The sequence below is a fragment of the Eufriesea mexicana genome, unplaced genomic scaffold, assembly GCF_001483705.2.
Source record: "Eufriesea mexicana isolate 0111107269 unplaced genomic scaffold, ASM148370v2 scaffold588, whole genome shotgun sequence".
In the NCBI taxonomy this organism is placed as follows: Eukaryota; Metazoa; Arthropoda; class Insecta; order Hymenoptera; family Apidae; genus Eufriesea; species Eufriesea mexicana.
The window spans coordinates 364,274-391,865 of NW_016908796.1; the positions used below are offsets into that span (position 1 = coordinate 364,274).

General features: G+C 46.6%; 1 protein-coding gene across 2 annotated transcripts in view; it reads right to left on the reverse strand.

The window, feature by feature from the left end:
• Positions 1 to 734: 734 nt before the first annotated feature.
• Positions 735 to 27,592, reverse strand: part of grh (grainy head) — a 52,724-nt gene continuing 25,866 nt past the window's right edge. The window contains exons 2-12 of one of the 2 annotated variants that reach the window (XM_017898216.1): positions 23,012 to 23,372; positions 20,832 to 21,215; positions 12,288 to 12,547; positions 10,369 to 10,537; positions 6,542 to 6,653; positions 6,070 to 6,164; positions 5,736 to 5,906; positions 5,432 to 5,617; positions 4,163 to 4,615; positions 2,309 to 2,373; positions 735 to 1,099 (exon numbers count right to left, since the gene is read on the reverse strand). In XM_017898216.1, coding sequence (XP_017753705.1) covers positions 814 to 1,099; positions 2,309 to 2,373; positions 4,163 to 4,615; positions 5,432 to 5,617; positions 5,736 to 5,906; positions 6,070 to 6,164; positions 6,542 to 6,653; positions 10,369 to 10,537; positions 12,288 to 12,547; positions 20,832 to 21,215; positions 23,012 to 23,372 — 2,542 coding nt within the window. In that variant the 3' untranslated portion in view covers positions 735 to 813. The remainder of the gene's footprint in view (positions 1,100 to 2,308; positions 2,374 to 4,162; positions 4,616 to 5,431; positions 5,618 to 5,735; positions 5,907 to 6,069; positions 6,165 to 6,541; positions 6,654 to 10,368; positions 10,538 to 12,287; positions 12,548 to 20,831; positions 21,216 to 23,011; positions 23,373 to 27,592) is intronic. The other variant, XM_017898217.1, reaches the window with a different exon arrangement.

Sequence of the window (27,592 nt, forward strand, 5' to 3'; positions counted from 1 at the left end):
GATGACTTCGCATTGTATACAGGCTGTTCGATCGCTACATTTCGTGCATACGAGGTTTACGTTTTCACGCGAACGACGGACCGTCTGACCAAGAGCCTCGGTACCCGCGAGTATTTCTACGAAACGCTCGCAGGATACGAGAGGAGAACAGTACTGTAAAATAAAGCTTCGTCTAACTCTTCGAGATCAAGTACATTCGATCAAACACCACTCCGTATCCACGAAATTTTCTACTCCGTTGAAGCTACCTGTATATCGTTATAAAAGTAACGGGCACGATCATACAACACGTTGCACAAGACGACCACTATCAACTAACAATCGTTTCTCTCTCTCTCTCTCTCTCTCTCTCTCTTCCTCTTCTTTCGACTCCTTATACATTGTACGAAGAACAGTTCCGAGTTTCCTTCTCAGTCCGACTAACACGCAGCTAACACTGGATGGATCACGCGAGACGTTGCGTTTCTTCCCTGATCTCCTAGTCTTCTGGACTCTGTCGATATATTCCTCAAAGTCGAGTCCTCGGTGGCCTGATCGATCGCCTCGTTCACTGGATCCTGATGTCTTCCTCTTCTTCGTCCTCTTCTTTCTACTCATCTTCTTTCATTGGAGACGACGCCTCTTCAACGCAGGTCCCTGAAAATCCTCCTCGCCGGGTCGAACTGTATCCCGTATCCCTTCGCATTGCACCGTGTCGACGATTCCTCGTGACCATCGACGGCTGCTAACACGAACGAACGAAAGCCACGTACAGCATTACACTTTCGTATCGCTTTCTTCCTCTACTTGTGCTTGCAATGGCACGGTCGTTGTTCACGTGTTGCCGCTCTCGTGAACGTGCGCATGGCCGTGCGCGGAATTCGTGAGGGGCGAGTGAGCTATGTGAGCCGGGGACGAGGGTAGCTCGATCAGGGTGACGTCGTATCCAGCAGTGGCAGGTGGATCTCCGGGGTCGCCTGGGTCACCCGGTGAGCCAGGGTTGGCCGGGTTGCGCTCGTTGCTCGGGTCCGGGTTTACTCTAGAGTGGGTCACCTCCAGGAGGAACAGATCCTCGTCCACGTAGTATCGGATCATGTCGTCGTCAATTTTCGCTGTAATTCTGCAACAGGAGGAGAGAAGGACGATTAAAGAGCGGGAAGCGAAGTGACAAGGCGACCCGGGGGTTTACCCTGCTTAAAATCGGGGCACGAGGTTCGACGGGATCGAACTCGTCGAATCGATTAGGAACGGGGCTCGAGGGATCGAGCAGCGAGACCGGGAGATCGATACGACGATACGACGAGAGATCGTACGGCTTGGGTCTATTCGTGTTTCGTGTTAAGGGGCAGGAAACAACAGCGAATTCTGTCGCATTCTGTCTGGACTCGTTTACGTTTCGTGTGACGACTGACATTTTAAGCAGAGTACGGTCAGTGGGCACCTTTGACCGCGTTCATGGCGCGACAGACTCGGCAGGTCTCGCGTGTTACTAGAATCTCGATGGAAGAGTGTCATATCATCGATGGATACCGAGTATCTGGGTATCTAGGGCGATCGATGTTTGCCGATCTGTCGAGTGCATCAACGCAGTGGGTTCCACAGTTACCGAAGAGTGAACCAGAGTGAGCGGTATGCAGGACTTTGTCCTGTGTAAAAAGAAAAGAACACGTAACCCCCCACAAAATGAAAGAAAAAAACAAAAAAAAAAAATGAAAAATATAAAATAGAGAAGAGAAAAGAATTGAGAGAAGCACACACAAAAAGCGTAGCTACTCGGGCGAACGAAGTGCGTGATGAGTTTGAGAGGTATAGAGGCATGCATTGGTCCGCTAGGCGAGTCGAGGCGTGTAGAGAAGCGAGCAGACAGGCGTGCGTGAGCGGTCGTGACAGAAGAAAAATAAAGGACACACGGGAGAGATTAGTGGATTAGTCCGGTAGAGTCGGGGCAGGCACACGTGTGCTCCGATGTTGAATCGGTGTGGCCGACGACAAGGATTCTGCGGGGTGAACGAATGCTACGAGAACAACGTTAAGATTAGGAGAGAGAAATAAAAAAAAAAAAGAGAAAAATAGAGCAGCGGCCAGAGATCAGCAGTACCAACCAGAAAGAGAAGCGATTAGAGAAATAGACAGGCAGACATACAGAGAAAGACAGAGAAGTACTATCGAATGCATTGTATCGGAGGTATACAGGGTGGTGTGTCGGTTCCGGAAGTAGGGATAGACTAGCAAACCAGGCAACGGAGAGAGTCAGGCAATGTCACCGTTATGGCATGCACTACTGTGTGGGCGGTGCATGCAAGTAAAGATGACACTCTACTAAACTTACCCCTTTGTGTTTTTGCGATAGAGGTTATTAATACTCGAGGATGCAATTTTGTACTTTGACTCAATCTGTAAAATAGAAAAAAGTAGAACATTAGAATTTTGACAGTGGTTGCGGACCATCGGTCTGGGTACTCGTGCTCGATAACCGAGGAGGTTTTTCTATTTTTTCTTTTTTTTTTTTCAATCATTTTTCTTTCTTTTTTATCCTTTACTACAACGTGACGCGGCGCTCATTGAAAACAGACAGACGGACAGATATCGGGAAGGGGAACGAAATTGACATGGCAGGGTAAGAGAAAGGAGGATACGGACAATAGGGGTGGAGACGAAGAAGAAACGGGAGATTGCAGAGAAGAACAACGCGATTTCCCGTTGTCTGTAAGATCGAGAGATTCATCGAACAATCAATTCCAATGGAAATTGGTTAGCACGATGATTATTTATGGAGAAAGGGAATCGCTTCTGCAGAAACAAACGAATACAAGAGTTACGAAGAGAAAGGAGGACGCGGTAAGAGAGGGAGAGAGAGAGAGAGAGAGAGACCACGGTTTTCTTTCCACTTTTTTCTTCTGCCATTTCTCATCTTTATTACAACAATGCGACCTTGCATACGTGTACAGCTGGCCAATAATATCCAATGTTAAGAGTGAATGAAAAAAAACAAACAAAAAAAGAAAAAAAAAAACAAAAAAATACGAAAAAAAGAGAAAAGGAAAAAACGGCACCTCTAACGTCGAAACCATCGATCGTTTCTCGCGATCACAGGGGTTAATGATCCGTGCGCCTGATTCATCGCGCTCCGATCCGTATTAATTATTGTGAGGATTTTGGAGGAGTGATGCATGCGCGTTAATATTAATATCAGCGTAATGGAACGGTGCAACAGGTATTAATAAAATGGTGTAGTATGCCCTCACATGCATAGCTAATATTTATATCTATATAAGTACATATATATATATATAATATAATATATACGGGTGTGTTGTATATCTCGCGTTACCCTCGCGCATCACTCATTACTCATACCAGGGGCACAGGCGTCAAATCGAACACGGCCCCGTGGAAATGTGATAAATTGGCCACGTCAAGATATCGCCGGTTTACGTCGCGAACGTCGAAACGTTTCGCGTGTCGCTTTCTACCCGTGGATTTGTTACCTTGCCGGTTTCGAAACGTTCCCGTACTCGTCGCCGGTATAAATAGAGATAGACGTTGAATCGAGCGATATCGCCGCTCTCGAACGCACCCGGGCTTAACGTGGCTCACTTATGCAACGTCCTAGCTGTCATTTCACCGAGTACGCGACCTCGCGTGATCTCCATTTTCCTGCCCTCTACGAACCGACCGCGTGTCCACCGGGGAAGCTTCCACGTTGATCCACGACGACCACGACTGCAGCTTTCCGTTCGATCCTCCGATCCGTAACCGCGTCCGCTGTCAACCCCCTCGGCCATCCCGTCGAACCGCGCGCACCGAAGGTCGCGCAGCAACCAGCCGGTGGAGAACGAAGTAGATCAAGGTGACCCCGTTCGAAGCTTCGTTTTCGAGGAAACCTGCATTTCCTCGAAAGAGAAACCTTCGTGGAAACAACTTTCATTCGACATTCTCGACGGATGTATCTCCGCGATGGGAGATCACCTATTCGCCACGACCTTTTAATACGTCCCCGATGGCGCGATTAATCAAACGCAACCCCCGGTGGCTAAACTTCTCGCGTTTCATCGACTGGGACTTTTGCATGGAACGGCTGACACGACAACGAGTGGTCTACGCGTGTGTTCGTCTGACAAGTGTCGGTGCTACTCGGCTAATGTAACGTGTGCTCGATACAAAAATCCTTGACATTTCTTACAGCGTTCAACAGTCCCTGAACGGTCGGCGGCGTGACGTGCAGCGGCGTGTACACGTCCTCGGACTCCTGGCGGACGTACAGCATCACTCGTTCCTCGGCGTCGGCTTGGCGCAGATGCGGCGGCTGCTGCTGCAGATGCAGCCGATTCCCGACTCCGGAGACCACGGTCCCGGCCAGGCCAGCCTGTTGCACTCCCTGCAGCACCGAGCCTTGCAGCTCCTGTACCTGCATCAGCAAGGAGTCCTTCTTGTCGTGCAGGCTAGTCAGATTGTCGGGCGGAAAGTGGTTGTGGAACTTGAGGGCCGGCAAGCTGGGTCTGCCGCAGGCCGGATAAGGGCTGCTGCCCCCTGCCTTCAATCCTCCGCCCTCGCCATTACTCAGGGACGATGTGTCTGTATCGCCACCGCCCCCGCCGCCACCTCCGTAGAAGCCCGACAACTCCATCGTCGAGAACTGTCGTGAAACAAGAAACATATATTTTTCTTTCCTCTATCTCTTTACGAACGAGCACGGTGCATGGCGAGTTCCCAAGTACCGTGTCACGTACCCATTAACGTTAGAAATAATTTTAGATAGCAGACGAGGCTAGGCTGCGACTAGCTTCGTCTCCTATCCGCTGTCAATAAGCTTGCTACGGGACTTTGTCTCTATCTCGAAGCTCAAGCTCGGATAACTTTGTATTCGCTGTCAGGGATCGCGTTAGCTTTTTCAGCGGGTACTGCTCGTTCCTGGAAATCGCTACGGTTTTTGTTACGGCGATGCAAGAGTTGCGGTTAGTGGAGAGTTTTGGCGATATCGAGAGCAGAGGATTGCGGTGAATAATACGCAGACAATTTTGGGGCTGTTTCGCTAAAGTGTCTGGTTAGTCGGTTTTCTTTCGCGTTCAAAAGCAAACTGCAAACACGGGATCTCGCCTTGCTCTCGGACTACCAACACGTTCACGGTTTCCCGTTCGCCGCTTAGTGAGCTCGGTTGCGAGTCGAACTGTGTGTGGGTGTCCGTGAAGGTGTTAATGTTCGAGAAGTCGGAGTGATACGTTGCTCTGGAGAACACGAAAAAGTGTTTGCAAGCTAGATACGATATTCTCTCGATAAACCGTCGACGCTTCGTCGAGGGAAGCATCGTCACGCTCGTATTTACGTAACTCGAAAGAAAAATGAAAAATAGAGATAGAGATAAAAACGGGGGAAAGAGATGAAAATAGGAGAAATAGTTATAGGTAAACAGTTTCTTCTGATAGTATCCAATCAGTGCAGTCTCGGCAAGTACCTTGTCTATGGTGTGTTCCGCCGGTGGTGAGAAGAGGACGGGAGGTTTGTGAAGATCGACCATGGAGTAAAATTCGCTACGTTCCGTAACAGAATGGTAGAGCTCGTCGAGCTTTTTCCTACCGGTGGCCGTCATCTTTCTCTTCGCTGCTCTCCTCTCCTCGTCGCGAGTCTTCCTTTCAGCTCCCTGTGCGTAAATAACACCGGGATGATTCATGAGATCGGTCGGCTGGCGCGATTTTGTTGGAACGATCGGTTAAACGACGTAACGAGACCCGGAAGTGTGTCTAGACGCGCAAAAATACCTTATCGCAGAACACCTTGATCTGGCAATAGCCACGATGCGAGGGTGGTGTGTACGTGTGGGTGTGCGGTGGCGGTTCCTCGTACGTGTCCACCTGGATGTGCAGAGGCAAACCTTTTACGCCTTTTTGACTGGAAAAATCAGTGCTGAGACACTGCACCGCTACGTTGATCTGTAACGATATAGGATACGTGAAAATCATACGGATAGAATAGATAGGCCTTTATCGTACGACTCTCGCGGTGCATGAATAAGCACAGTTCCATTTAAGTCTCCCATAGATTGTTAAATGCAAATGGAATCTCTTTAATGAATGATGAAGGACTCTCTCGTACCTTCGCCGAGGATTCGAGTGGGTTCCAATAAACGGCGATCGCATTGTGTGCAACTTCCTCTATGCAGCCCACCAGTCCCACGCTGTTCTTCGTGTCTGTAATGGTGTAGATTGTTGTCAGAGTTGCAAATCATTCTACGATGCCTCGAAAGGGCGCGTTCTTTTCTTTTGCCTTTCAATTCTACGTGCACGAGCATGATCAACGATACGTTGATGTAATTTAATCTTACCGAACTCGCAACGATCCACTATCGAGCGGCTTGCGCAAAAATATTAACCATAAATGCAAATATATATATATGCGTATGTACGTATATTAAATAACAATGTATTTATAGCGTAGGATTCATTTTCGCTTGATGAATGCGCCAACTGATTAGAAGGTAATTGGAATGCCGGTACGGTGCCGGCTATTTGTTCGTGAGGTTGGTTTAATGGCGGCAGAACTCGGTGATTCTGCACGCTTTACTTACCAGCATCGAGAATACGTTGCTTGACAGAATGTTGCCTTCCGTGCCAGAACTGCCACGCCTTAATCTCGTCTTCTGGGCTCTTCTCTTCTCGGAACATCAACATTACCACGCTCTGCGCGACAAAACATCAAGAAGACACCGTAAGTACTTTATTAAGCGTGATACTGTAAGGGCAGATGAATGGCTTCCGCTGACGCGTTTACCTCTGTCTTTTCCATCTTTTTTCAGCAACGGGTTAAGCAACTTTTTTGCCGTTACGTTTGCTAGGTCCTGCGATACCTGTTTCCTTCGTTGTTGCTACTTTCAGGACAAATTTAGAGGTTCGCGTAAGCTACGCGTCGCTCTTTTCCTTTTTCCCTCCTCTCTGTCACCGACAATTTCCAATGTTTTTATCGGGAATTTAGCGTATAATTCGAGCTATCATTACGTTCCGCAATTCCTTTTGACAAACTCGGATCGTACGAAGCGAAACCACCGATCTGTTTACAACTAACACCCGATATCTGGAGATCTAAATAGGCACGGAGCACTAGTGGTAATAATGATCAGGTGCGGCGCGGACTTGCATTAAGACAGAAGGTGATCGTTACGAACGTTTGGTGCCGGGATAAGCACATAGAGGAACTGTATGAGCGCAAAAGTGGCTGCAATTTCAAAGGAAAAGTAAAAATACGTATTTATTCAATCTTTCCTACAGCTCGCGGTCGACTCGCGAAGCCACGCAGGACTACCCTCTATATCCTTCGGTGTATTTTTAAAGCTTCAAGTACGTTGCATTCGAGGAAAAAGTTGATGCATGTTGAACGTGGAAAGAAGGAAAAAGAAAAATAAATATACATCGGACAATTGTCATAGAGTCAATAAGAGTACGCGAGAAAGCCAATTATCGTGATTAAGTCGAGAGTTTAAATCCTCTGTTGGTACGTCGCTAGGCAGAAGTGGGTCCGAGCGTACGCACGATTGCATGGGTCATAAATTACACGGTAGCGTGTAATTATGTAACGAAGATTATAGATTCCAACATCGACAGGCCACAATGAACGGTTGTGGCTGGTCGCGGAATTTTTCGGATTTCGCGCATAATGACGAACTGGCGCGTCTCCTGGTATCATTTGCCAACAATGATCCGTCGAGGGACGAGACAATGCTCGGTCGGTAACGGAACATCGTCGAGGAATCTGCTGACGCATCGGTCGCGCGGCACGCGAAACGCGAAATTCGCGTGAGCGAGGCATCGCTCGCGCGACACGAGGACACGCTCGAGCGAGCCACCGAACACACATACACGCGTATAAATCACGCTGCACCGTATAATCCAGTAGCATAAATTGCACCATTCGACACTGCTAATTCTCAATAAACGGCTGTGTACCCTTAGATAACCGCGTTTTCAACGTTTTTGCATTGGGAACGTGTCTAGCCGAGCGATAGCGATCCGTTGAGAAAAATGTCCAGAATTGCCTAGGTGCAATTATATTGATTAATTGAGAAAGACACGGGGGACAATTTTACCGCTACGGCTCTGCTTTTTTCTCGCGTCCGCTGTCGAACGATTAATCGAACGACCCCATCGTTCGATTAAAATGGCGACCGTCGATGGTTGGTAACGAGCCGCGTCACTGTAATTACGCGATATAACGTTTCGCAGTGCGAGATCGTGGTAGGAGTGGAAAAAGTTTTATAAAGTGTTAAGGATTGCATGGTAACTATAAGTCAGAAAGCATTTATCCGGTGCACAGCGACCAATTCAGCGAACAGCTCGTATAGCCGTGTGAGATTGTTAGCACTTTTTTCGGGCGTGATGATAAAAGTAATCGTTTACCGTTTTACGATTATAACCGACTTCGGTGGAAGCTTGGCTAAGAAGCTATTGTCGAAAGCATTATGACGATACGATTCGAATCATGTATTAATATCGATATAAATGGACAACGAACGCGAGGGGGCAAAGAGGGGGTACAGAAGGTAAAGAGAATTCAACATTGCCGATCTCCATATTTAGGGAGATTTAGGAAATGTTACCATCGAATTCACAATAGAGGACAGCACCGCGGGTGCGTGACCGCGCAGCGAAATAGAGACCTCTATCGCGTGTTTATCCAGTTCCTTATTGTCCCGCCGTTTAAGCCACGCGATCAGATAACGCTAACCTTCGCGAACCAGTTACAACACGTGTCCCCGGGCCGTTTTCGTGGGTTAACGTTCCTACCGTGAGCTACGTACAGATTGCCGACAAATAATTTAGACTCAGGCAACCGTTCTATAGTGCGTGGAGGTAGGGGATGAAAAATCAGTGTTGCTCAGCCGCCAACGATAACGCAGGCTTCACGTGAGCGTGACATCGGTTGCAGCGACAGAAGCACGCTCCACTGCGCAGACCGGTGCGCACTCGTGTTCGCTAGCGACGTCGGTAGGAATTTTTCGTGATTCGGGTGAATGGGCGAAGAATTGCGCGCGCCGAGAAAATACGGGTTTATCGGTAGACCGAGGTTAGTGCGGACCGAGGAAGACGGAGAAAGTGTTCGATGTAAGGGGAATCGGTTCGCGAAAGCGAGAGAAGGAATGTCGATGGAGGAAAGCAGAGACTATATTGACAGGCGTAACGAGTAATACACAAGGTGAACACACAGAAGCAAGAAGCTATAAAGAAAACAGGGAGTCGTGCGAGGCGGGGAAAGTAGAGGGCAGGCCAGTCACTGGTAAACACAGACGGAGATAGAAGGAAGGAAAAACAACGGTGTCGGAGCAGATCGGAGCGGAGCAGGAGAAAAGGATAAGGACGGAGGTAAATATAAAATAAGGATAAAGATAGATATAGTAAAGTAGAGAGGAAGCGAGCGGATAAGCGGTGAATTTGTACTCGCTGCTGCCTATTCGCGTGTATACACGTATATACGTAGCTAGTCTGTTGGACTCGTAGCTACGCTGCTAGACGCTCGATTAGCAATTAACGAGGAAGTCGTAACTCCTAGCGAGGGGGGCAGGGGAAGGGGAGAGAAAAGAATCGGCAGCTTTATCAGAATGGAAATTGCTAACGGTGCGCCATGCTGCCAATTAGAGTCGCGAGAACAAACGACCTCGTCCGACTTCTTCTTTCGATGCCAGCGCCTCGACGAGCTGTGCGAATTCTATCGCTCGTAGGAGTCGCAGAGCGAGCACGTAATGTTATGCACAGTCCTAATGCGATTTAAGAGGAATACCACAGGGTTTCGCGTGACGATATTACACACTCGTTGCACCGCGCGTACGTGTGTTAAACTTTATAGCCGTCCGATTTTTGGCGCCACATTGTGCCGCCATATTCTGCGCGTTGTCATTACGGCGAACGCTAGAGGGCGGTAGTTAACTCGGAAACAGTACGAGATAGACGGCGCGCGTTTCTCGTTAGAAATGTATCGTTATTTTTTAAGTAGCAACGTGGAACGCTCTTAACTTTTATCTTTCAATTTTTTCTCGTCATTACGTTTAATTCTTCGTTTTACCTTCGGAACAAGCAATCCATCTACACGTTATGACATCCACCATCGCCGCGTTTGTGACACGATCATCATTTATCGCGAAGCGAAAACATCGCGTTACCTCGTAATTATAGCCTGCTCTGATTACATTTTTTTCCCCGGCCATCAAGTTTACATCACTCTTAAGACACGACCGATTTAAAATTTTTCAATAGGCTATCAAATCCAAGTTTTCGAATTAGATCCCGAGATGACGAACACCGATAAAAGACTTATTCGATTAAACTTACGAGACCGACGATAGATTCGCGATGAATATCGCGGCTGTTAGCAAATTATTAGCTTTCTTAATGCAATGTTTAACTTTACCTTAACGGTTTGTCCAGCTTTTAGAGTCGGTTTGTCCGGGTCCGGCACATAGTCCAGCGTGATCCCGTAGAATTGTCCCTTGTTAATGTACGTGATTCTGTCGTCTTCACGACGCTGCGACGTGCTAATTGGCGACTCCAGGTGGTATTTGAACCCATAGGCGGAGAATCTGCGTTCAGACCGCGCGTTATTATAGAAACACCATCGCTCCTTTATCGATAGAGATAATCATTTCGCGTATTGACACTTCTAATATCGCGTTGATTTATTACCAGTCGAGAAAAAAAAAAAGAGAGTATCAGGATTCATCGCTATCAACGTACGATTAAATGAACGGTTTTGCCTCCTGTTTATCGCAAAAAGCCTCTAATCTTCATATATTAAGATACAATTACAGTAACGCCGTTCATAATCAGCGTGAGATCACTGCTTATTTTTTTCTCTCTCGTTACTGGGTAAACAAAGACGTAACAGGTAAACGTTACACGACATCGAATCTTAAGGACATATATTCAAGTCGCTCTTCGCATCCGCCAAGTATTTGCGGTTTTCGTCGCAAATACTCCATACCAATGACGTCAGGCGTCGTGACGCAACTACGGTGCATCTGATTATTTTCGAGCCTTTCATAGTGATTCACGAACATACGCATCGCTAGGAAAAGCGTATCTCCTATCACAATTACTATCTTCACCCTTAACCCGTCGGCGTCCACCATTTTGCGACACTTATAACTCGTCTATGTACATTTTTTACGTTAACGTTTCTATTTTTGGCTAAGCAAATTTTTCCGTCACGCGGAGATATTTCTGCCAGCGAATGGATTCAAAATTCCACTTGCCATATGACGAAACCAGCAAAAAAAAGAAAAAAAAAAAAAGGAGGGAACAAATAAATAAGAGGAAAAGAAAAATTCACGCGTCTCCGTAGAATTTCCGCTATTAAAAGTCTTCGAGCAATTTTCTGAAATTGACTTCCAATATCCCATTACGCGACGAACTCGCGCCCGGCTACCAGTTTCTCCAGAGACGACGCGATTAACCTAGGCCAGCCACTCTAAATATAGTGCCGCGAGAGGCGAAATAAAAGGCACGGTTATCCTTATCCGAGGGAAGCTTTTCCCAAGTGGCGGAGGCCTATCGCTGCGAAACCAGCGAACTTTCCGCCGCCGTCGACCTATTATCCTTATCTTGCGCGACGTCGCGCGTCGCGGTTTCGTATTCCCCGCGTTTTTTCCGTCGCGCTGGTCACCGGGTGGAGAACAACCGGGACAGCGCGGTGCGTGCGTGCCGATAACCGAGGCTGGCCCGGGTGAACGGCCTGCGAGCCTCTCTGCTCCTGTTCGCCGCACCGACGCCTACCTGGTGCGCCTTCTTGCAACTTCTGTGTAGGTTACCAGACAACGGCCTCGTCGGTTCTTGCTGCCAAGGACCTTTCCATCCAGTTTTTGCCGCCACGATTTTAAGACCCGCGCGGCTAGCCGGCACTTCATCGCGAGGATCATCCAAGGTTTTAGAAAATTCTGCTTCATTTACTAGCATTTACTCGCGTTTCTGGATTTTCATTCGTACACGTAATTACCCGGATAATTGGCCGACCTTTAGCTCGATCAATCGCGTCGATCAATCGTCATTTGTCATTTAGTGCATTTATCAATCCAATCTTACGATTATTTTTATAATACTAGATAGTTACTAAGTAGATGATAATTGTGGAATTTTGAACCGACTTTTGCAAACAAATTTTTTCCCCATATCGTGATTTTGGTAGAGTCATAAATATCGCGAAATATAATACGTAAGATCGTGTGCCACCCACGCGACATAAACGGGAAGTTGTTAAGATTCAGTTTGTCGACTCGACGGACTTGGATATACGTCCTAGGGAATTGCTAGTGACAAAAGATGCAGGTTACTCACATTTTTGGTATCTGGATTTTGTCCGCGTCGTTCTGCCTGCCGAAATCGTGCCAAGGTCGCGACCTCGGAGGATTCGGGTTAGGGTTCGGATTGGTGGCCGCCGAGGACACCAGGGTCCCTCGTTGCACCTGTGCTTGCGCGTGGCTCTGCTGCAGTTGCAGCTGCAACGGCTGGTGGTGTATCACCGCGCCGCTCTCTAGGACCACAGCGGCTCCTGCAGCTGTTCCGCCGGGACATAACTCCGTGTAGTCGAAGGAGGACTGCGTAAACAACGACATTTCTCATTAACAACGCGTTAATCGAGCGAGCAAAAATCCCCGCGAAATTTCCATGCGTGCATTTATCGGATGGCAGATTCGCCTAGGCTGATCATAGACTTCCCTTGGTGCCGGCATCCGATAATTGCCGGCCTCTAAATAGAAATTCTACATCTCAGAAATCTGCCGCGAAACGCTGACAAGCATTCACGCTCGTTTCCTCGATTATTAACCCTTAACCGATAGGGTCAAACGGTGCTTGCATAACTAGCAGCGTCTCGGTAACAGCCAGTCCCCCGTGAACTTTACTAACTAACCAAGCTACCAAGCTTACTTCCAACCCGAATTAACCCGTCACTTTCGATCAGTCCTCGATCAGTCGCTCTCTTTCTCGTAGTTGGCTTCCAAAAGTATCCCCCGTTGCGCGAAATCCTATTGTATGGGGGGTCCCCGATCTTCTAGCCACGTTAGAAAGGTATCAAAATACCGAACACGGTATTTATCAGTATCAAACACCGATATCAAAAATTCTAACCATAGCAACCTGCAACTCGCGTTTTCGCGTTTGCTACTGGCTGGCCGCTATCGGAGGCCCCCAGGAGGATGGACTCGGAGGGTAGAATAGGCCATTGCGGTCTCGTAAAATTGAGCTGAGTCTGCCGCACGCGCTCCCACCGGTGGTTTGTTAATAAGAGGTCCACGGAACGGTTTATTCCCTCGTACGTCTTCATGCGAGGGTTCTCCTGGAACGTGGGTAGGGACGTAACGCGGTTACCGCAGCTCGTTACTCGGCCTGACGAACGGCATCGCGGAAGCCATCCATCCGAAGCGGTGCAAGGGGCCACGGCAGAGCAGGGTAGAGCAACGAGATCTAGAGTCTGTCGCGCTTTTTCCAGGCCAACCCTCTGCCCCTCCTGCGACCTCGTCCCGCCGAGTCGGTAACGCGGTTAACCGCCGTCCATAATTACGAATAATAACATCCCCGCTTTTCCGTCGGTCCTCCTTATTTCATTCGTTCCTCGAGTTCGCTCGACTAATTACGCCGGCAGCGTGTGCGGCTCCGATGGTTCCCGGTTTAATTGAATTTATAGCGGAGCCGGGACGAATCAGGCTGCGGGGCAAGCGATGAAAAACGAAGCCGCCGATCGAACCGGCGACCCACGTCGCTCGCGCAAGCGGACGCCTCCGACGCGATCGATTATCTTAAATATCGCTCGACGATCCAATTTTTTCCATCCCACCGACCGATCGATTCGTCTAATTGCACCGCGAGTCGCCATCGTTTTATAGCTTCACCGATCCTCTCCCTCCGTCTCCTGCTTTCGCATTCGTTCAGTCGAAGTAATGTATTCTTCTGCGCCAAGCAGCGCCACGCGTGTACCTACACGTGTTTTCGACCGTTTTTCCACGCGATATCTCCGCTCGATCACGCGCCATCCTCGCCAAGGCATCGCTCGATCGCGGGCGGACGCACGAACGACGTAGATTTTTTTTCCGTCTTTACGTAGCCGAGTTTAACGAGTTTTATCATCGCGCGTGCTCCATCACCGAGTTTTATCTGGATCGGTTTTAGAAGATTTCCGTTTACGTAAGTCCCGAGTTCCCTCGAAAGGTAAAATCGGCTCGAAATCGCGTGGAGAAATCGGGGAATCGTCTCGGGACCGATGGAAAATTACTCGTTTGGTACACGGGATCACGACAGGCTGGAAAATATACAGTCCATTAAATATTTTTAACGATGGGTTCTGGGTATAACGATCTCTTACCGCGAGTCCGGTGAGTCTATCATTTTTGCACATTTTTCCCCGCTCTTTATCGATCCCGCGAGTGTTTTCAGTCGTACGGTTGATATCGGATCTAGATCGAAACTGGTTCAAAATTATGACGCCTTGGATCGGTTTTTTCCCTCAGATCGGTGCATTAAAGCGACAACTTTCGACTACAAAGAATTAACGTGTCACACGGAATCGGTCTGTTTTCACTCGACCGTTTTAAGAACGTCGTGTTATACCGCCATCTCGATATACATTTTCTTAATGAGTATCTTTACCAGAGCTGGCTCGTTCCACTCCATTAACCGTTGCGCTAACCAAATTATACCAATAAAACTAGCGAGCCCGGCAGTTGGAAAATTTCGCGAGAACGCGCGATCCAGGCGATTCGTAGAGTTTGCAAATTCAGTCGAAATTGTGAAACCAGGGTGAATAAAGAACAGATATAACGAGGTGTACAGAGAGACAAGAAAATATAGAAAAATATAAAATTCCATGCATGATTGTGAAAATAGAAAAATGGTAAAAATTCAGGAGAAAAAGACAGGATCATGACGTAAGATGTTATGCAGTGCGACTAAAGAGATAAAAATTATGCAATTACAAAATTTGCAATTCTTTTTATCGGTATCGTGATGATAAAAAAATGACAAAAATATAGAGATGACCAAAGATACGTAAAAGATATAAATTCGAGCGTGGAAATAGAAAAATGGTAAAAATTTAAGGCAAAAAGACAGGATCATGACGTAAGACGATGCACGAGGTGACGAAAGAGATAAAAATTATGCAATTACGAAATTTGCAATTTCCTATATCGGTGTTATGATGATAAAAAATTGGCAGAAAATAGAGAGGTGACCAAGGACACGTAAGAGATATAAATTCGAGACATTCCATGCGAAATTGTGATAATAGAAAAATGGTAAAAATTTGGAAGAGAAAGACAGGATTATGACATAAGATGTTATACGGTGTGACGAAAGAGATAAAAATTATGCAATTACGAAATTTGCAATTTCCTATATCGGTGTTATGATGATAAAAAATTGGCAGAAAATAGAGAGGTGACCAAGGACACGTAAGAGATATAAATTCGAGACATTCCATGCGAAATTGTGATAATAGAAAAATGGTAAAAATTTGGAAGAGAAAGACAGGATTATGACATAAGATGTTATACGGTGTGACGAAAGAGATAAAAATTATGCAATTACGAAATTTAACCTGATCGTGGAAATAGAAAAATGGTATAAAAATTGGAACAGCTCGACGCGTAAATTTTTCGCGGTTTAATCGATTTCGGTTTTAAAATGGAGTCAAGTTTCCGTGTTCGCTGCATTCTATATCTGTCTTGGTTCCTGATAGCTTTCGTTTTATCGGAACGACGTCGCTTCGGTATCTCCGCAGCCCGTAGCGAATATTACACGGTACACATGTAGACACGTTGGAACGCCGCGTGCAGCGTAAGCGGCGTGCAAGCGAAAACCGTCGGAGATTTAATCCGTAATTACAAGCCTCTCAGCGTGCTGTGTCTAATGCAACGTGTTCTCTCCGCTTTGCTAGCCGGCTCGTTCGGCTCTATTGCGGAAGTCATCGATCCTCGCCGAGTTTATCCGAAATTATGCTTCTCGGGGTGGAACGTAACGCAGAGGAAGACATGTCATCGAAAGGAAAAACTGACAGGAAGGGGGCTTAAAAGACCAAGAAAACGATAATCCATGTGATACATCTGTATCACTGGGGGGTAAAAGTGATATAGATTGGAGAAAAATTAAATTAAATTGGAAAACAACCCTTATTTTATTTCTACCGCTTCATTTCTGGGAAATATTCGACCCTTTAATATTCAAAACGAAGTTATAGTACCGATGCACCCGTATAAAATATTCCTTTTAATTCCAGATTACTAGATTTAAGAGTAACGAATAGGTGCAATGTCCTCGTACGAATAGAGAACGCGATATGAATAATTTTCGCGAAATATTTCAACGAGGAAATTTTATATCGGATGCAAGCCTTATTTAATTTCTATTTTTCCATTTGTTTAAAAATAAAATATTCCTCTCGTCGAATGAAATGCCCGCAGTGACATTCGTGTTCTTAATCGATAGGATTATTTTTACGAACGTTGGGTAATAACATTACCGACAGGACAGTTGACTTGTCTAACTTAATAATATAATACACGAGATGCCTCGGTTAATAACATAAAAGAAGGTTACCCGTAATTCGCATTTTTCTGCCAGAAATTTAATCTGCTCAGGTGAAAAATGACCGCGACGAAACGACAGCGCACCTTATAATTTCCACTGTTCCCCGAGACCCAACGTATGCAAATTACCTGCCCATATAGAGTATCCTATCCTTAACAATATACAAAATGATTAACCGCGGTTCGCGTTTTTTCCCGTGAAATGGCTATCATTTCGCGTGCGTTTCGTGCTACACGATCGGACCCGCGTAACGAGATACGAATTATGAATATTTTAATTACGAACCCGGCGAGATAGCCGGACGAAACGATCCGCTTTTATTTTCAGCCGGCGTGTGCAAGCAGAGCAGAACGGAACGCGTGTGCTTTCTAATTCGTAATGTCAACCGCAATGCTAATGACTTACTCGCGCGGATAAGCCGCCCGTTGCCCCCGTCCAACGATTAATGTTTCCGGAAGCGGCCGATTACGCGTGACAACCGAGAATACGTGGGAGTGATGAATCGCTTATGGCACGGAGCGCGCGGACCACGGCCCTGGCTGGCTTCGACGGGCGCGAAAATTATGCGCCGAGACCCGCGAGAAACTCGCCCCGGGGCTAGGCAATTTGCCTATGATACGGACGATTCGACGCGGCTCGATTCATTGTTTCCGCGCCATTTTCCCGCACCGGCCAATCCTCCTCGGCAAACCCGCTATTTTTCAACCGCGTCCTATCGCTCATTCGCCTTCCCGAGAACGGATTCCGCGGATTTCAAGCATTTACGCGTTATTCCTTTTCATCCCAGTCGTGACTGTACATGGGGGTGTCTTAGAAATCGTGCGCGATTATTATAGCATCGCAGTTTTACCTCCGTGAGAAAAAATTCTGTCAATTTGAAGCATTCATGCGTAATTTCTTTTTATTCCAGTCGTGACTGTACATATAGGGTGTCTTTCAAAGAGTGGTCGATTTTTTGGGTACCACTGTTTTGCCTTCGTGAGAAAAAAATCTGTGAATTTGTAGCATTTATATGTAATTTCTTCTTATTCCAGTCGTGACTGTACATACAGGGTGTCTTTCAAATAGTGGTCGATTTTTGGGGTACCACTGGTTTGCCTTCGTGAAGACAAAATCCGTGGATTTGAAGGGTTTATGCGTAACTTATTTTTATCCCAATAGTGAGTATATATATAGGATGTCTTTCAAATAGTGGTTGATTTTTGGGGTACCACTGTTTTGGATTCGTGAAAAAAAATTCGGTGGATGTGAAGTACTTATGCGTAATTTCTTTTTATCCCAATAGTGACTGTACATAGGGTGTTTTTTTAAATCGTATGTAGAAGACGTTGCAGTAGAAAATACGAGATTTATACGTCGATCATACGCAAATCAGGAATACATAAACATGATCCCTACTTGGAAAAATATCTTGGTTAATTATGAAACCATTTAAATTGGGAATTGAAATTTAAATCAGAGACGATGGAAAAATATTAATACGAATCTAGATTGCGGAAGTAAGATAATATCAATAACAGGAAAAACTATGACATCATCCAATAATTAATTGAACACGATCACGTTCATTTTAATAATTAATTAAACACGTGCAGAAACAGAAGTATCCGACAAATTTGTTTCAAAATGAAAGAACCTCCCTCGTCTTCGATCATAATTATTCCTCGTTTTTACCCGCGAAATTATCATCGACGATTTGACAGACACCCTGTATAAGTATTTTTCATCTGGCAGAAGTTACGCGCAATTTTGAATTTCGTATGCGCGGAATAAATTTTCTTTTACGACCGCCGGAATCGAAGCTGTGATTTGTAGCGATGATAAGAAAGTTGTTCGAGATGAACATTAATTGACTCATTAACCTTACTCGGTTATCAGATGGTTGTGCTTGCAAACGAGTTGAAGCGATCCTGTTTTCTTTCCTAGGGGTTCGACGAAAAGAGCCAAGTTTTAGATGCAACGATAGATGACTCGGCGTGTAGTATTACTCGTTCGAGTAATATCAATGTCAATCACGGTAGATTGCTTGCGATCAATTTTTATTTCTTCCCATAGCTGCGTGTTATCAGCGCGACACCGCGATTACGCATTCCCTGGACTCGGTATTCGTCGTTCATACCGGATCATCCTTATTAAGCTTGGTACCCGGAGTAAACACGAATAATCCCACGATTAACCATCCACGATTAACACCGATGATTAGCATTAAAATTTCGCACGTCGAACATTCCGCGCTTGTCACCATCGAGGTGGATGTTTCTCGTGGAACATTAAACCACGGTAATTGCACCTCGCACTGGACTTCGATCGAACATCGATCCATCGATTTCTGGCCGATAGGATCACGCGGGAACGGCCTTGGTGGAGAAAAACGCGCCACCCATTAGACATTTTTAAACGCCCATTACGAATACTCCAAGCGAATATTTTTCGCAAAACGTAAAATCACCATAATCGCACTTTCGACTAGACTTTGAGCAAATTTCGATCCATCGACCTTTGATCCAATGGATCACGCGGGAATAGCGTCGGTGGAGAAAAACGCGCCACCCATTATTATATATTTTTGAACGTCGATTACGAACAATCGAAGCGAATATTTTTCGCAAAACGTAAAATCGCGATAATAGAATTTCGATCGAACCGCGATCTATCGATTTTCGATCAAAAGGATCACGCAGGAACAGTCTTTGTAGAGAAAAGCCCGCCACCATTAGATATTTTTAAACACTGATTGCGAATACTCGAAGCGAATATTTTTCGCAAAACGTAAAATCACCATAATCGCACTTTCGACTAGGCTTTGTGCAAACTTTGATCCATCGACTTTCCATCCAATGGATCACGCGGTAATTTCGTGGATGAAGAAAAACGCGCCACCCATTATATTTTGAAACGTCGCTTACGCAAAATTTTTCGCAAAACGTAAAATCACCATAATCGCACTTTCGACTAGACTTTGAGCAAATTTCGATCCATCGACTTTTGATCCAATGGATCACGCGGGAATAGCGTCGGTGGAGAAAAACGCGCCACCCATTATATTTTGAAACGTCGCTTACGCAAAATTTTTCGCAAAACGTAAAATCACGATAATAGAATTTCGATCGAACCTCGATGTATCGATTTCTGATCGAAAGGATCACATGAAAACAGCGTCGATGGAGAAAAACGTGCCACCCATTAGACATTTTGAAATGTCGATTACGCCAAATTTTTCGCAAAACGTAAAATTAAGATAATCGAACTTTGAACTAAACTTCGACCAAACTTCGATCCATCGACTTCCGATGGAAAAGATTTCGCAGGGACAGCGCCGATTAAGAAAACGCGCCACCTATTAACCGTCGATTACAAACAAACGCGTCGATATCCCTGATAGATATGCGTCGCGGATTATGCAAATCGGCTCGGTGTCGTTACCAAGCCGTGCGAGTCTTGTTCCAGAGAGCGCGCAGAAAATGATCGTACGTGGAAGAGCTTATATTCGCGCGATGAGAACGCGATAAACGCCTAACACCGGCTGTTGTCCGATTAATTCGTTGTCGATCGAAGCATCTTTACAGAACCTGGTCGATGGAAAGTGATCGACCTATCCGACGAAAGTGCATTTCGCCGATGGATCCCAGATGGCTCGATCAGCGAATCGGTACCGTATTCCCTCTTACTCCAGTACACCATCGTCCTCGCGAACTCATTTCGCCTATTCTCCAGACAGAATTAGCAATCGAACGCGGAGAAGATAGGCCTTCCTCTGTGGCGAAATTAATCGTTCGATATATCAGATTTTCAGCGGAGATCGCGATAACGTTCCGCGAGATCCGACGTTGAGATCGGTATCCATTCGAGATTGATCCGGTGATGCAAGATCGAATTTCAACGCTTGTTCTTCATCTCGCGAGCCTGATTAGATCATTAGCTGTCCGACAGTCCTATGTAAACGTAAATCTTCCTCTCAAAAAATTTGAGAATCTCTATAAGTGAGCAATAATTGAATTTTTAACAGCAAAATATCGTCTAAATTTCTCTAGTCACTTCGAAAAGAAATTACGTCAAATAGAAACTCCGCCATTTTAAATTAATTATATTCTACGTGGGAAGATTTATAGATCTACTGTACTACCAGTAATCGATATATATATCGCGATAGAGACGAGATTATTATTAGAAAATTACCCGAAGAAGAGACATGAGACGCAAATTGCTCGCGAGCGAGTTTAAAGAGCGAAATGAAAACTGAATGTCGTACCTTGGCAGCCTGTAAACGGAACGTGGAATAATCGTCTAATTTCGACTAACCTGGTGCAGCGCCGTGGGCGGGTGATGATCTTGCCTGGGCGTGACCGCGTCCGCGCCGATGCCGGAGTCGGGGCTGGGAAGATCAACGGTCAGGACTTTGCTGCTGCTCGAGGACGAGCGTATCGCGTGTGTCGTCGCGTAAGAGCTTGGCACAACCTCGTACCTCGTGTACGAAGCGGTCGTGGTGGACAACGAGGACGAGCTCGAGGAGGCCAATGGTGGCAGAGCGTCGCCGGTGACGTAGACCGCCGTCGGCTCCTGGTGCAGTCCGCTCGGGTTCCCAGCGTTCGCCGCGCCCGTCGCCGAGGTCGACGTGTACGCCGTGGACGGAAGCCGCGGGCTGCACGAGCTGTAGGGGTCGTAGTGACTGCCGTACTGTTGTACCTGTAATTCCAAGTGATCGCCATTAATTAGTATCGGGAACTAGCTCGGACATAAAGTACCCCCTTTGGGGCTGTGCGCAATCTTTTCCTGGGCTCTGTCAAAGATACCTTTGACACTTTGACAGCTACTTGGTCATATATGATCGGTAACGGCTTCTTCTGTGACGGGGACAGTGGTCATTGGTGATCGGAGCGCTTGAACTAGTCACAATTGTAAAAATTGATGGAATATTGACAGTTAGTTGATTGTCAATCGTTATCAAGGCGCTACTGGTGGTCACCCGTGACCGCTAATAAGATAAACGTCCCATTTGGTAGGAATGTTGTCTTGTATCACCAACTTATTATTATTTTGTCATTATATGTGACGTTCTGAGCGAAACATGTGATTTTGGCGTGACAGTCAAGGGGTTAATATCGTCATTGCACTCTACGAATTTTCTTAACTAGCGTCATTGCAACGTCAACTAGCGTCATTCCAATTTGCAAAATTTTCCGTGTCGAAAAGGAAAGAATTTTTGACATCCCTCAGCTTTTCATCCCCAAAGATGGAAACCGAATAAAATTATCGATGTTTCGGTACTGGCCTCTGACAGAGTGCAATGGTAATTGAGACGATTTGCTAGTAATAATTGGAAACATTTAGAGTTTGCTAATGCTGTAGGATTTTATGAACTACGACACAACGCGAAGTATTTGTCTCGAGGTCGAGCGGTCTAATACTCCCGGCTTTTTATCAAGATCGAATGAGATAGTGTCAAGTATGTTTGTCATAATCGAGTCGGGTTAATGACGCTTATTTGTATCGGAATCAGCGCAGCCAGTGTCTCGTGCTCATATCTAGATCAGGGTGGGTAATGTCAGGTTTTTTCTTTATGGGTTTCGCTCGACTCGAGTATTTTAATCGTAATAGTGCAGCAGTCGGATTTGATGGAGTCCAGGCTGGATAGTGTCACGTACGTTTATCGGGACAGGTAGTGTCGAGCATGTTTTCTCAGATTGGACTGGAATCCTGAAAGTTACTAGCACGCGTTTACCAGCTGCTCGTCGATAATCTCTGTCAGGCTTCTATGGGATTTACACTCGTTTCATAGCTAGACTCGTGTAATTGAAAAAGGCTCCTCCGATGCAGGTAAGATAGAAGATTCCAACGCTTTCGCCGATCGCTGGACGCTATCAGACATTTCTCGACGTTACCATTTTACACGCCGATATTACTCAAGAGATGTCGTATAGCTCGTGAGGTATGCTTGGCAAATGCCTCGAAAAGTTTCAAATCGTTACACCTGCGTTCGACTAATCGGGTCGAAATTTTTCTCGAACTCTTAACGATCACTTTCAGAATTCCATATCTCTTAGATACTCCACGTGTACAACGCTAAACCAATCCTATTCATCCGTGACGTGTACCTAAATGTAGCATATAGGTACGCTTATTTTGATACATGCAGGTAAAATATCGTTGCACCTTGTTTTTTAACTTTTGTTGAAAATAATAGTGGCATAATAATTTTAATAATAGCGAAATTATCCTCAAACCAGTAGTTTCGATTTATTCACGGTCTTGTATCGTCCGAATACAGTAGACTTTCGTATAACAATAACATATGTACGTCATACACTCCAAAAAGCTGTCACCCATGCGCACAACCTCGTTGCGCAATCTTAATCAACGAAGCAAATCCAAGAAGGTACTTTTATATCAAAGACGTTAGAAAAATTCGAGTTATACGTCTGTCCACTGTAGAGAAGAACGGAGAAGGAAGTATAATAAAGGAATATCCAAAGCGTTCTCACCTGTAGTTGATGTTGATGATGATGGTACATCCCCGGTGGCGTGGGACTGTCGGGCTGCGCCTGTTTGTGCCTCTTGCTGGACTGCTGCGCCCCTCTCGACGAGCTCAAATCCTCGGGTTCCCTTTTAACTCCGGCGATGCCGGTGCTCGAGGAACCGTCGTGTCTGAGGGACGGCGGGCTAAGCGGAAGCTGAAGGCCACCCTGCAGGCTCTGGCCGGGACTGTGGGACTGCTGGTTGTACTGATGGAGGAAGTGGTGTAGCTCCCCTCCTCCGGCGCCTTCGCCGCCTTCCATGCGATTCGTCGAACCGGAACCGGAGCCAGGCGCCTCCTGCACCAGCAGCTTCTGGCCCATCACACCCCTTCAACAGTCCGTGGAGAATCGACCTTTAACTGCGGCTCCCTTTTGTGCCCTTACCGGGACTTTACCGATTCGCGATCGATCGGTTGTGCGCTAAGTGCGCGTGTCGAATCGGGTCGCCGATCGAACGCGTACGCGCATGCGCAGCTCCATTCTTTCCAGCTTTCGCGCTTCCCGCGGAGTTCCTTGACAGATTCTAGGCTAACGGATCGCTTTAACGGATGCACCGAGTACGCTGGGAAGCAACGCGAGTCGATGATCGATAGCGAAGAGGCAAGGGCGTGTTTTCCAATTTGCAGAAGCGTACGCGATCCATCGTGTTCCTGAATATCCACGGTTAATTACCTCCACCGAGTCGAGTTTCCCGAAGAATTTCGAGCAACGATCCCGGGGACTCGTTATGCAGATGTTGGTGGAAAAAAATGTAATCGCGACTGGGCCGGAGCATCGTACACTTCCGTTGCCGGTAATACTCGACCGCGTGTAACTTTGTTGCGATGCAAACGACGACGGTTTCATTAAACGTCCGCGTCGATAGGTTTAATCGCTGGTCGTCTTTTTCCTGCTCGAAAGGATAGATTTTAACGTTTAACCGATACGATAATGACAGGTTTTCCGCCGGGGCCGGCCGATCCTTTCCTCCTCTCTTTTTCTCCCGCTCCGCGCCGCTCCGCGCCGCTCCGGCCGGCCATCGTTTCGATGTCCACCGATTCGCCCGTGGGAAGTTGTAATAACGTTAATGCGGTATTAGCTAACGAGCAGATCGATTTATCGTACGGCACGGTGTTTTACGACGGAGGCAGCTAGCGCGAGGATCGACAACGAGACGTCCGGCCTGTACATTTGTCATCGCGCTCGGGTCTCAATGACGATATCATCGGGCACCGCGTAACGCTCGTGCGTACATAAGGTGTATAATTAATTCATAGATTTTCAAGGTCCGTCACGGCGAATAAATGCGTAATGTGTCTCATCAATAACGGCTATGGCGTAGCCGTTTCGCAAGAGTGGCTTTTCTCGGTAAAAAGCGGACGGTGTGTAAATATCAATGGTCTCCAATCATTACTAAATATAAACGATAAGCCGACCACGACGTTCCCCTCTGTTCTTCGTTATCCGATTTCGAGATCCGTCCCACAATTCGCAACCACCGTTGGTCGCCTAGGCCCAGTTTCGTTGTTCTAAGGACAACAATTCGGGAACGGTGCTGCCCTCTATCCAGAGTGGCGCGGCTATGCCGGCCAACGCGTTCCACGTGATCCACGGAATATTCCACGTCGAGCTCGCGCGAGCGCGCCCAGATCGTATAATTATCATATATCTTCGACATCGGAATTTTTACATAAGAAAGCTACCGTTCATAAATAACGAATCGTAGGTTACGTTCTTCCCGGTTATACCAAGGTTCCACGCGGTTTTCGTTTCCAGAAGGCGGTTAGGTCTGGGAACGTGGAGCCTTCCGCGACGGGCGACGAGCAGTGAGGATCGCGTCGCATCTGCCCAACGACGGCAATAAAATTTTCTGCGCGCGGAAACGCGCGATTCGCCGAACGGTCGTACCGGGAAGAATCGAGAGGATCGCGCGCCGACATTATGCGAAGTAGTTAACATGTTATATTTAGCATGATAATACGTATCCACAATACCGGGGACCCTTATAAACTGCCAACGCTCTCGGTGCATACGAGAGCTTCCTTCCCTCTCCCGCTCTCTCCACCCCTTTCGTCCCGTCTCTCTTTACTCGCGCGTTCTTTTTTCCCGTCTTCCCTTTTCTTCCCTTTTCTTCCTTCCCTGCTCTCGTCCTTGCCGCCGTGTCGTGGCAACCTCCGCCAGGTTCACCGGTCTCTGGCCTCCTTTCCTCTTTCTCTCGCTTATTACCAAGCGTCTCGTTCGCTCTCGCTCTGCCCGCTCGACATCGCCACTGTGGTACCTACCCTACGGTCAGATGCTCCCGTACAATGGCTCTTTTTTTACACTTGATACCTGATCTCGCTCGTCTAACCCTCTCCCGGCTCTCTTTCAGAAGCAGCGCGGAATAGAAAAAGATGGCGGGACGCGACGCGTCGTCGCCCTCGGCACACTTGTGCCTGAAGAGCCGACGATAGGAAAAACGACCGGGTGAACCCGGAGAGGACGCGTTCCGTTGCCCTTTCCGCGCCGGGAAGCTCCGCGACTCATAACCGGAGGCGACGCCGGCACGGCCTCATGAATTCGGCTTACGTGAAATGGATCCTGCCCGGAGTCGTTGCGTCGAGACGCGCATTCGTTCCGCGCCTCGCTCTCTTAATGCCACCGCGCCGGTAATGCGATGCTAATCCCTGATGTAGGATCCGAGAGATTCATGGAGAGATCGCGAGTCCGCCCGGGGTACGTGAGCTCGCGTGTGTACCAACTCCGTGCCCGGCTTTTGAATATTCTACGGATGCGCCTTGGGTGCACCGTGGGGTGCACCGAGGGGTGCGCCTCGAGTGAACACGTCGTCGCGACTCTTTCGGCGTTCACGCGTTAATCCTCGCCGAATTTTTCCTCCTCCTGCGATCTTTCGGAGCAGCGAGCTGGAAATTGCTCGCTATCTTTGCTAGTTCTTACAACGAACTGGTTCCGTTCGCTTAAGCTTAGCTCTTATCTGTCTCGGGTAATGCTCGTTAGCATCGATCGTGTGCGTTCGAAATTTTAAATACCGCGATACGCCGTGTATCTGTACGCAGGGTAGCCATTGGAATACTGAAAACTTCCCACTATCCGTGCGAAGAGACTCGTATTTCTCACACGAGGGATTAAAAGAGAAATTAAAAGAGCGGGTATTTTAAAAGTTATTTTTGTTTTACATCGTCCAGTCCTTCGTTACGTGGAAAAACGTGTCACGATAGGAATAAATTCTAGTTTATTCGCTAATTGGGCTGTAAAGCGTACGATTGAGATATTTGTCGGGGAAAAAGGGACGAGAAGAAATTTTATAGCTGGCAAAAATTGCTAAATGGTAATTTCTGTGGAGTTATTCCCTGCGGAAATATAGGATATTACAGAACTGGCGTTACAAGCTGGGAAGCGAGGAAATAAGTAGCGTAACATTTGTTAAAGATTCGCGAGGCAGACGTATACTTGTGTTTACTGTAATCTGCAGGATATCGCTGTTCCAAGTCCAATTCCGATGTCTTACATCGCGTGCTCGGAGATAAATATTGAAATAGAATCATTTCTAGATCAAACATTTATTTATTAATTCCAGTACCGATCAAACGTATTTTTATCAAAGCCAGTATCTTTGGAGAAGAAATAAATATTGAAATAGGACTATTTTCCGATTAAACAATTATCCTTTAATTTCTATATCACTGGAAACGTCTCTTTTTACCAACAAAATTAAATGCCACTCTTGTCAACATATTCCAGTGTATTTTTTAAACGTTTAGAACGTACAAGAAAATAATTACATCTTCGTCTCATTCCACCATGTAAATTTATTACTTTCGAGCATTCGAGTAAATTTTATTACTTTATACCATAGACCGATGACACTCGGAATTTCCCAAAAGATGTATCTTCAAGTTTACCCAGATGCGGTCACGATCGTCGTCGAATTTTCAATGCACCGCTGCATACGATATTCAATATCGGTTGGCATAGAAATTTTAACTCAAGAATGGTGAGATATGGATATTCGCGTGAAAATTCCCGGTTTTAAGGGAGAATAAATCGACACCTCGGTATCTGGTATTCAGGAAAGCCTGGGACGATTCGCAGCCAGACTTCAGGACGTTTCAATTTCCTCTTTTCCATTTCGATAATTTATAAAACGTCGTTGCCGTAAAGTCCCGACGTCTGAAATCAAGGACTAGTCGAGGCGATCCGTTAGAACGTAACTAATAATTGCATCGCCGTGCATCGTCGATTCCTGTTAGGAATTCGCGCGATGACCAATAATTTAAACAGCGACCGAGCGACAACTTACACGGCATCCACGAATCTCGGTTTTAACCTTCTCAGGCTAGAAGAGATTTAGCCGAACCTCGAATAGGTGGAACAATACTCGGGCGAAACTTGGGTTGGGTTGATCGGCGGACCAGAAGCAAATCGCCGAGAGGAGTCGTGCAGAGAAGAAATCGGCGCCGTGGCACAGTTTAATCACCTTCTATGCGGTAATTCTCAAGCCGGTTTCCACGAATTCATGAATTTCTGTTTCCCCGTACACGGACGAGCAAATTATTCCACGTAACGTTA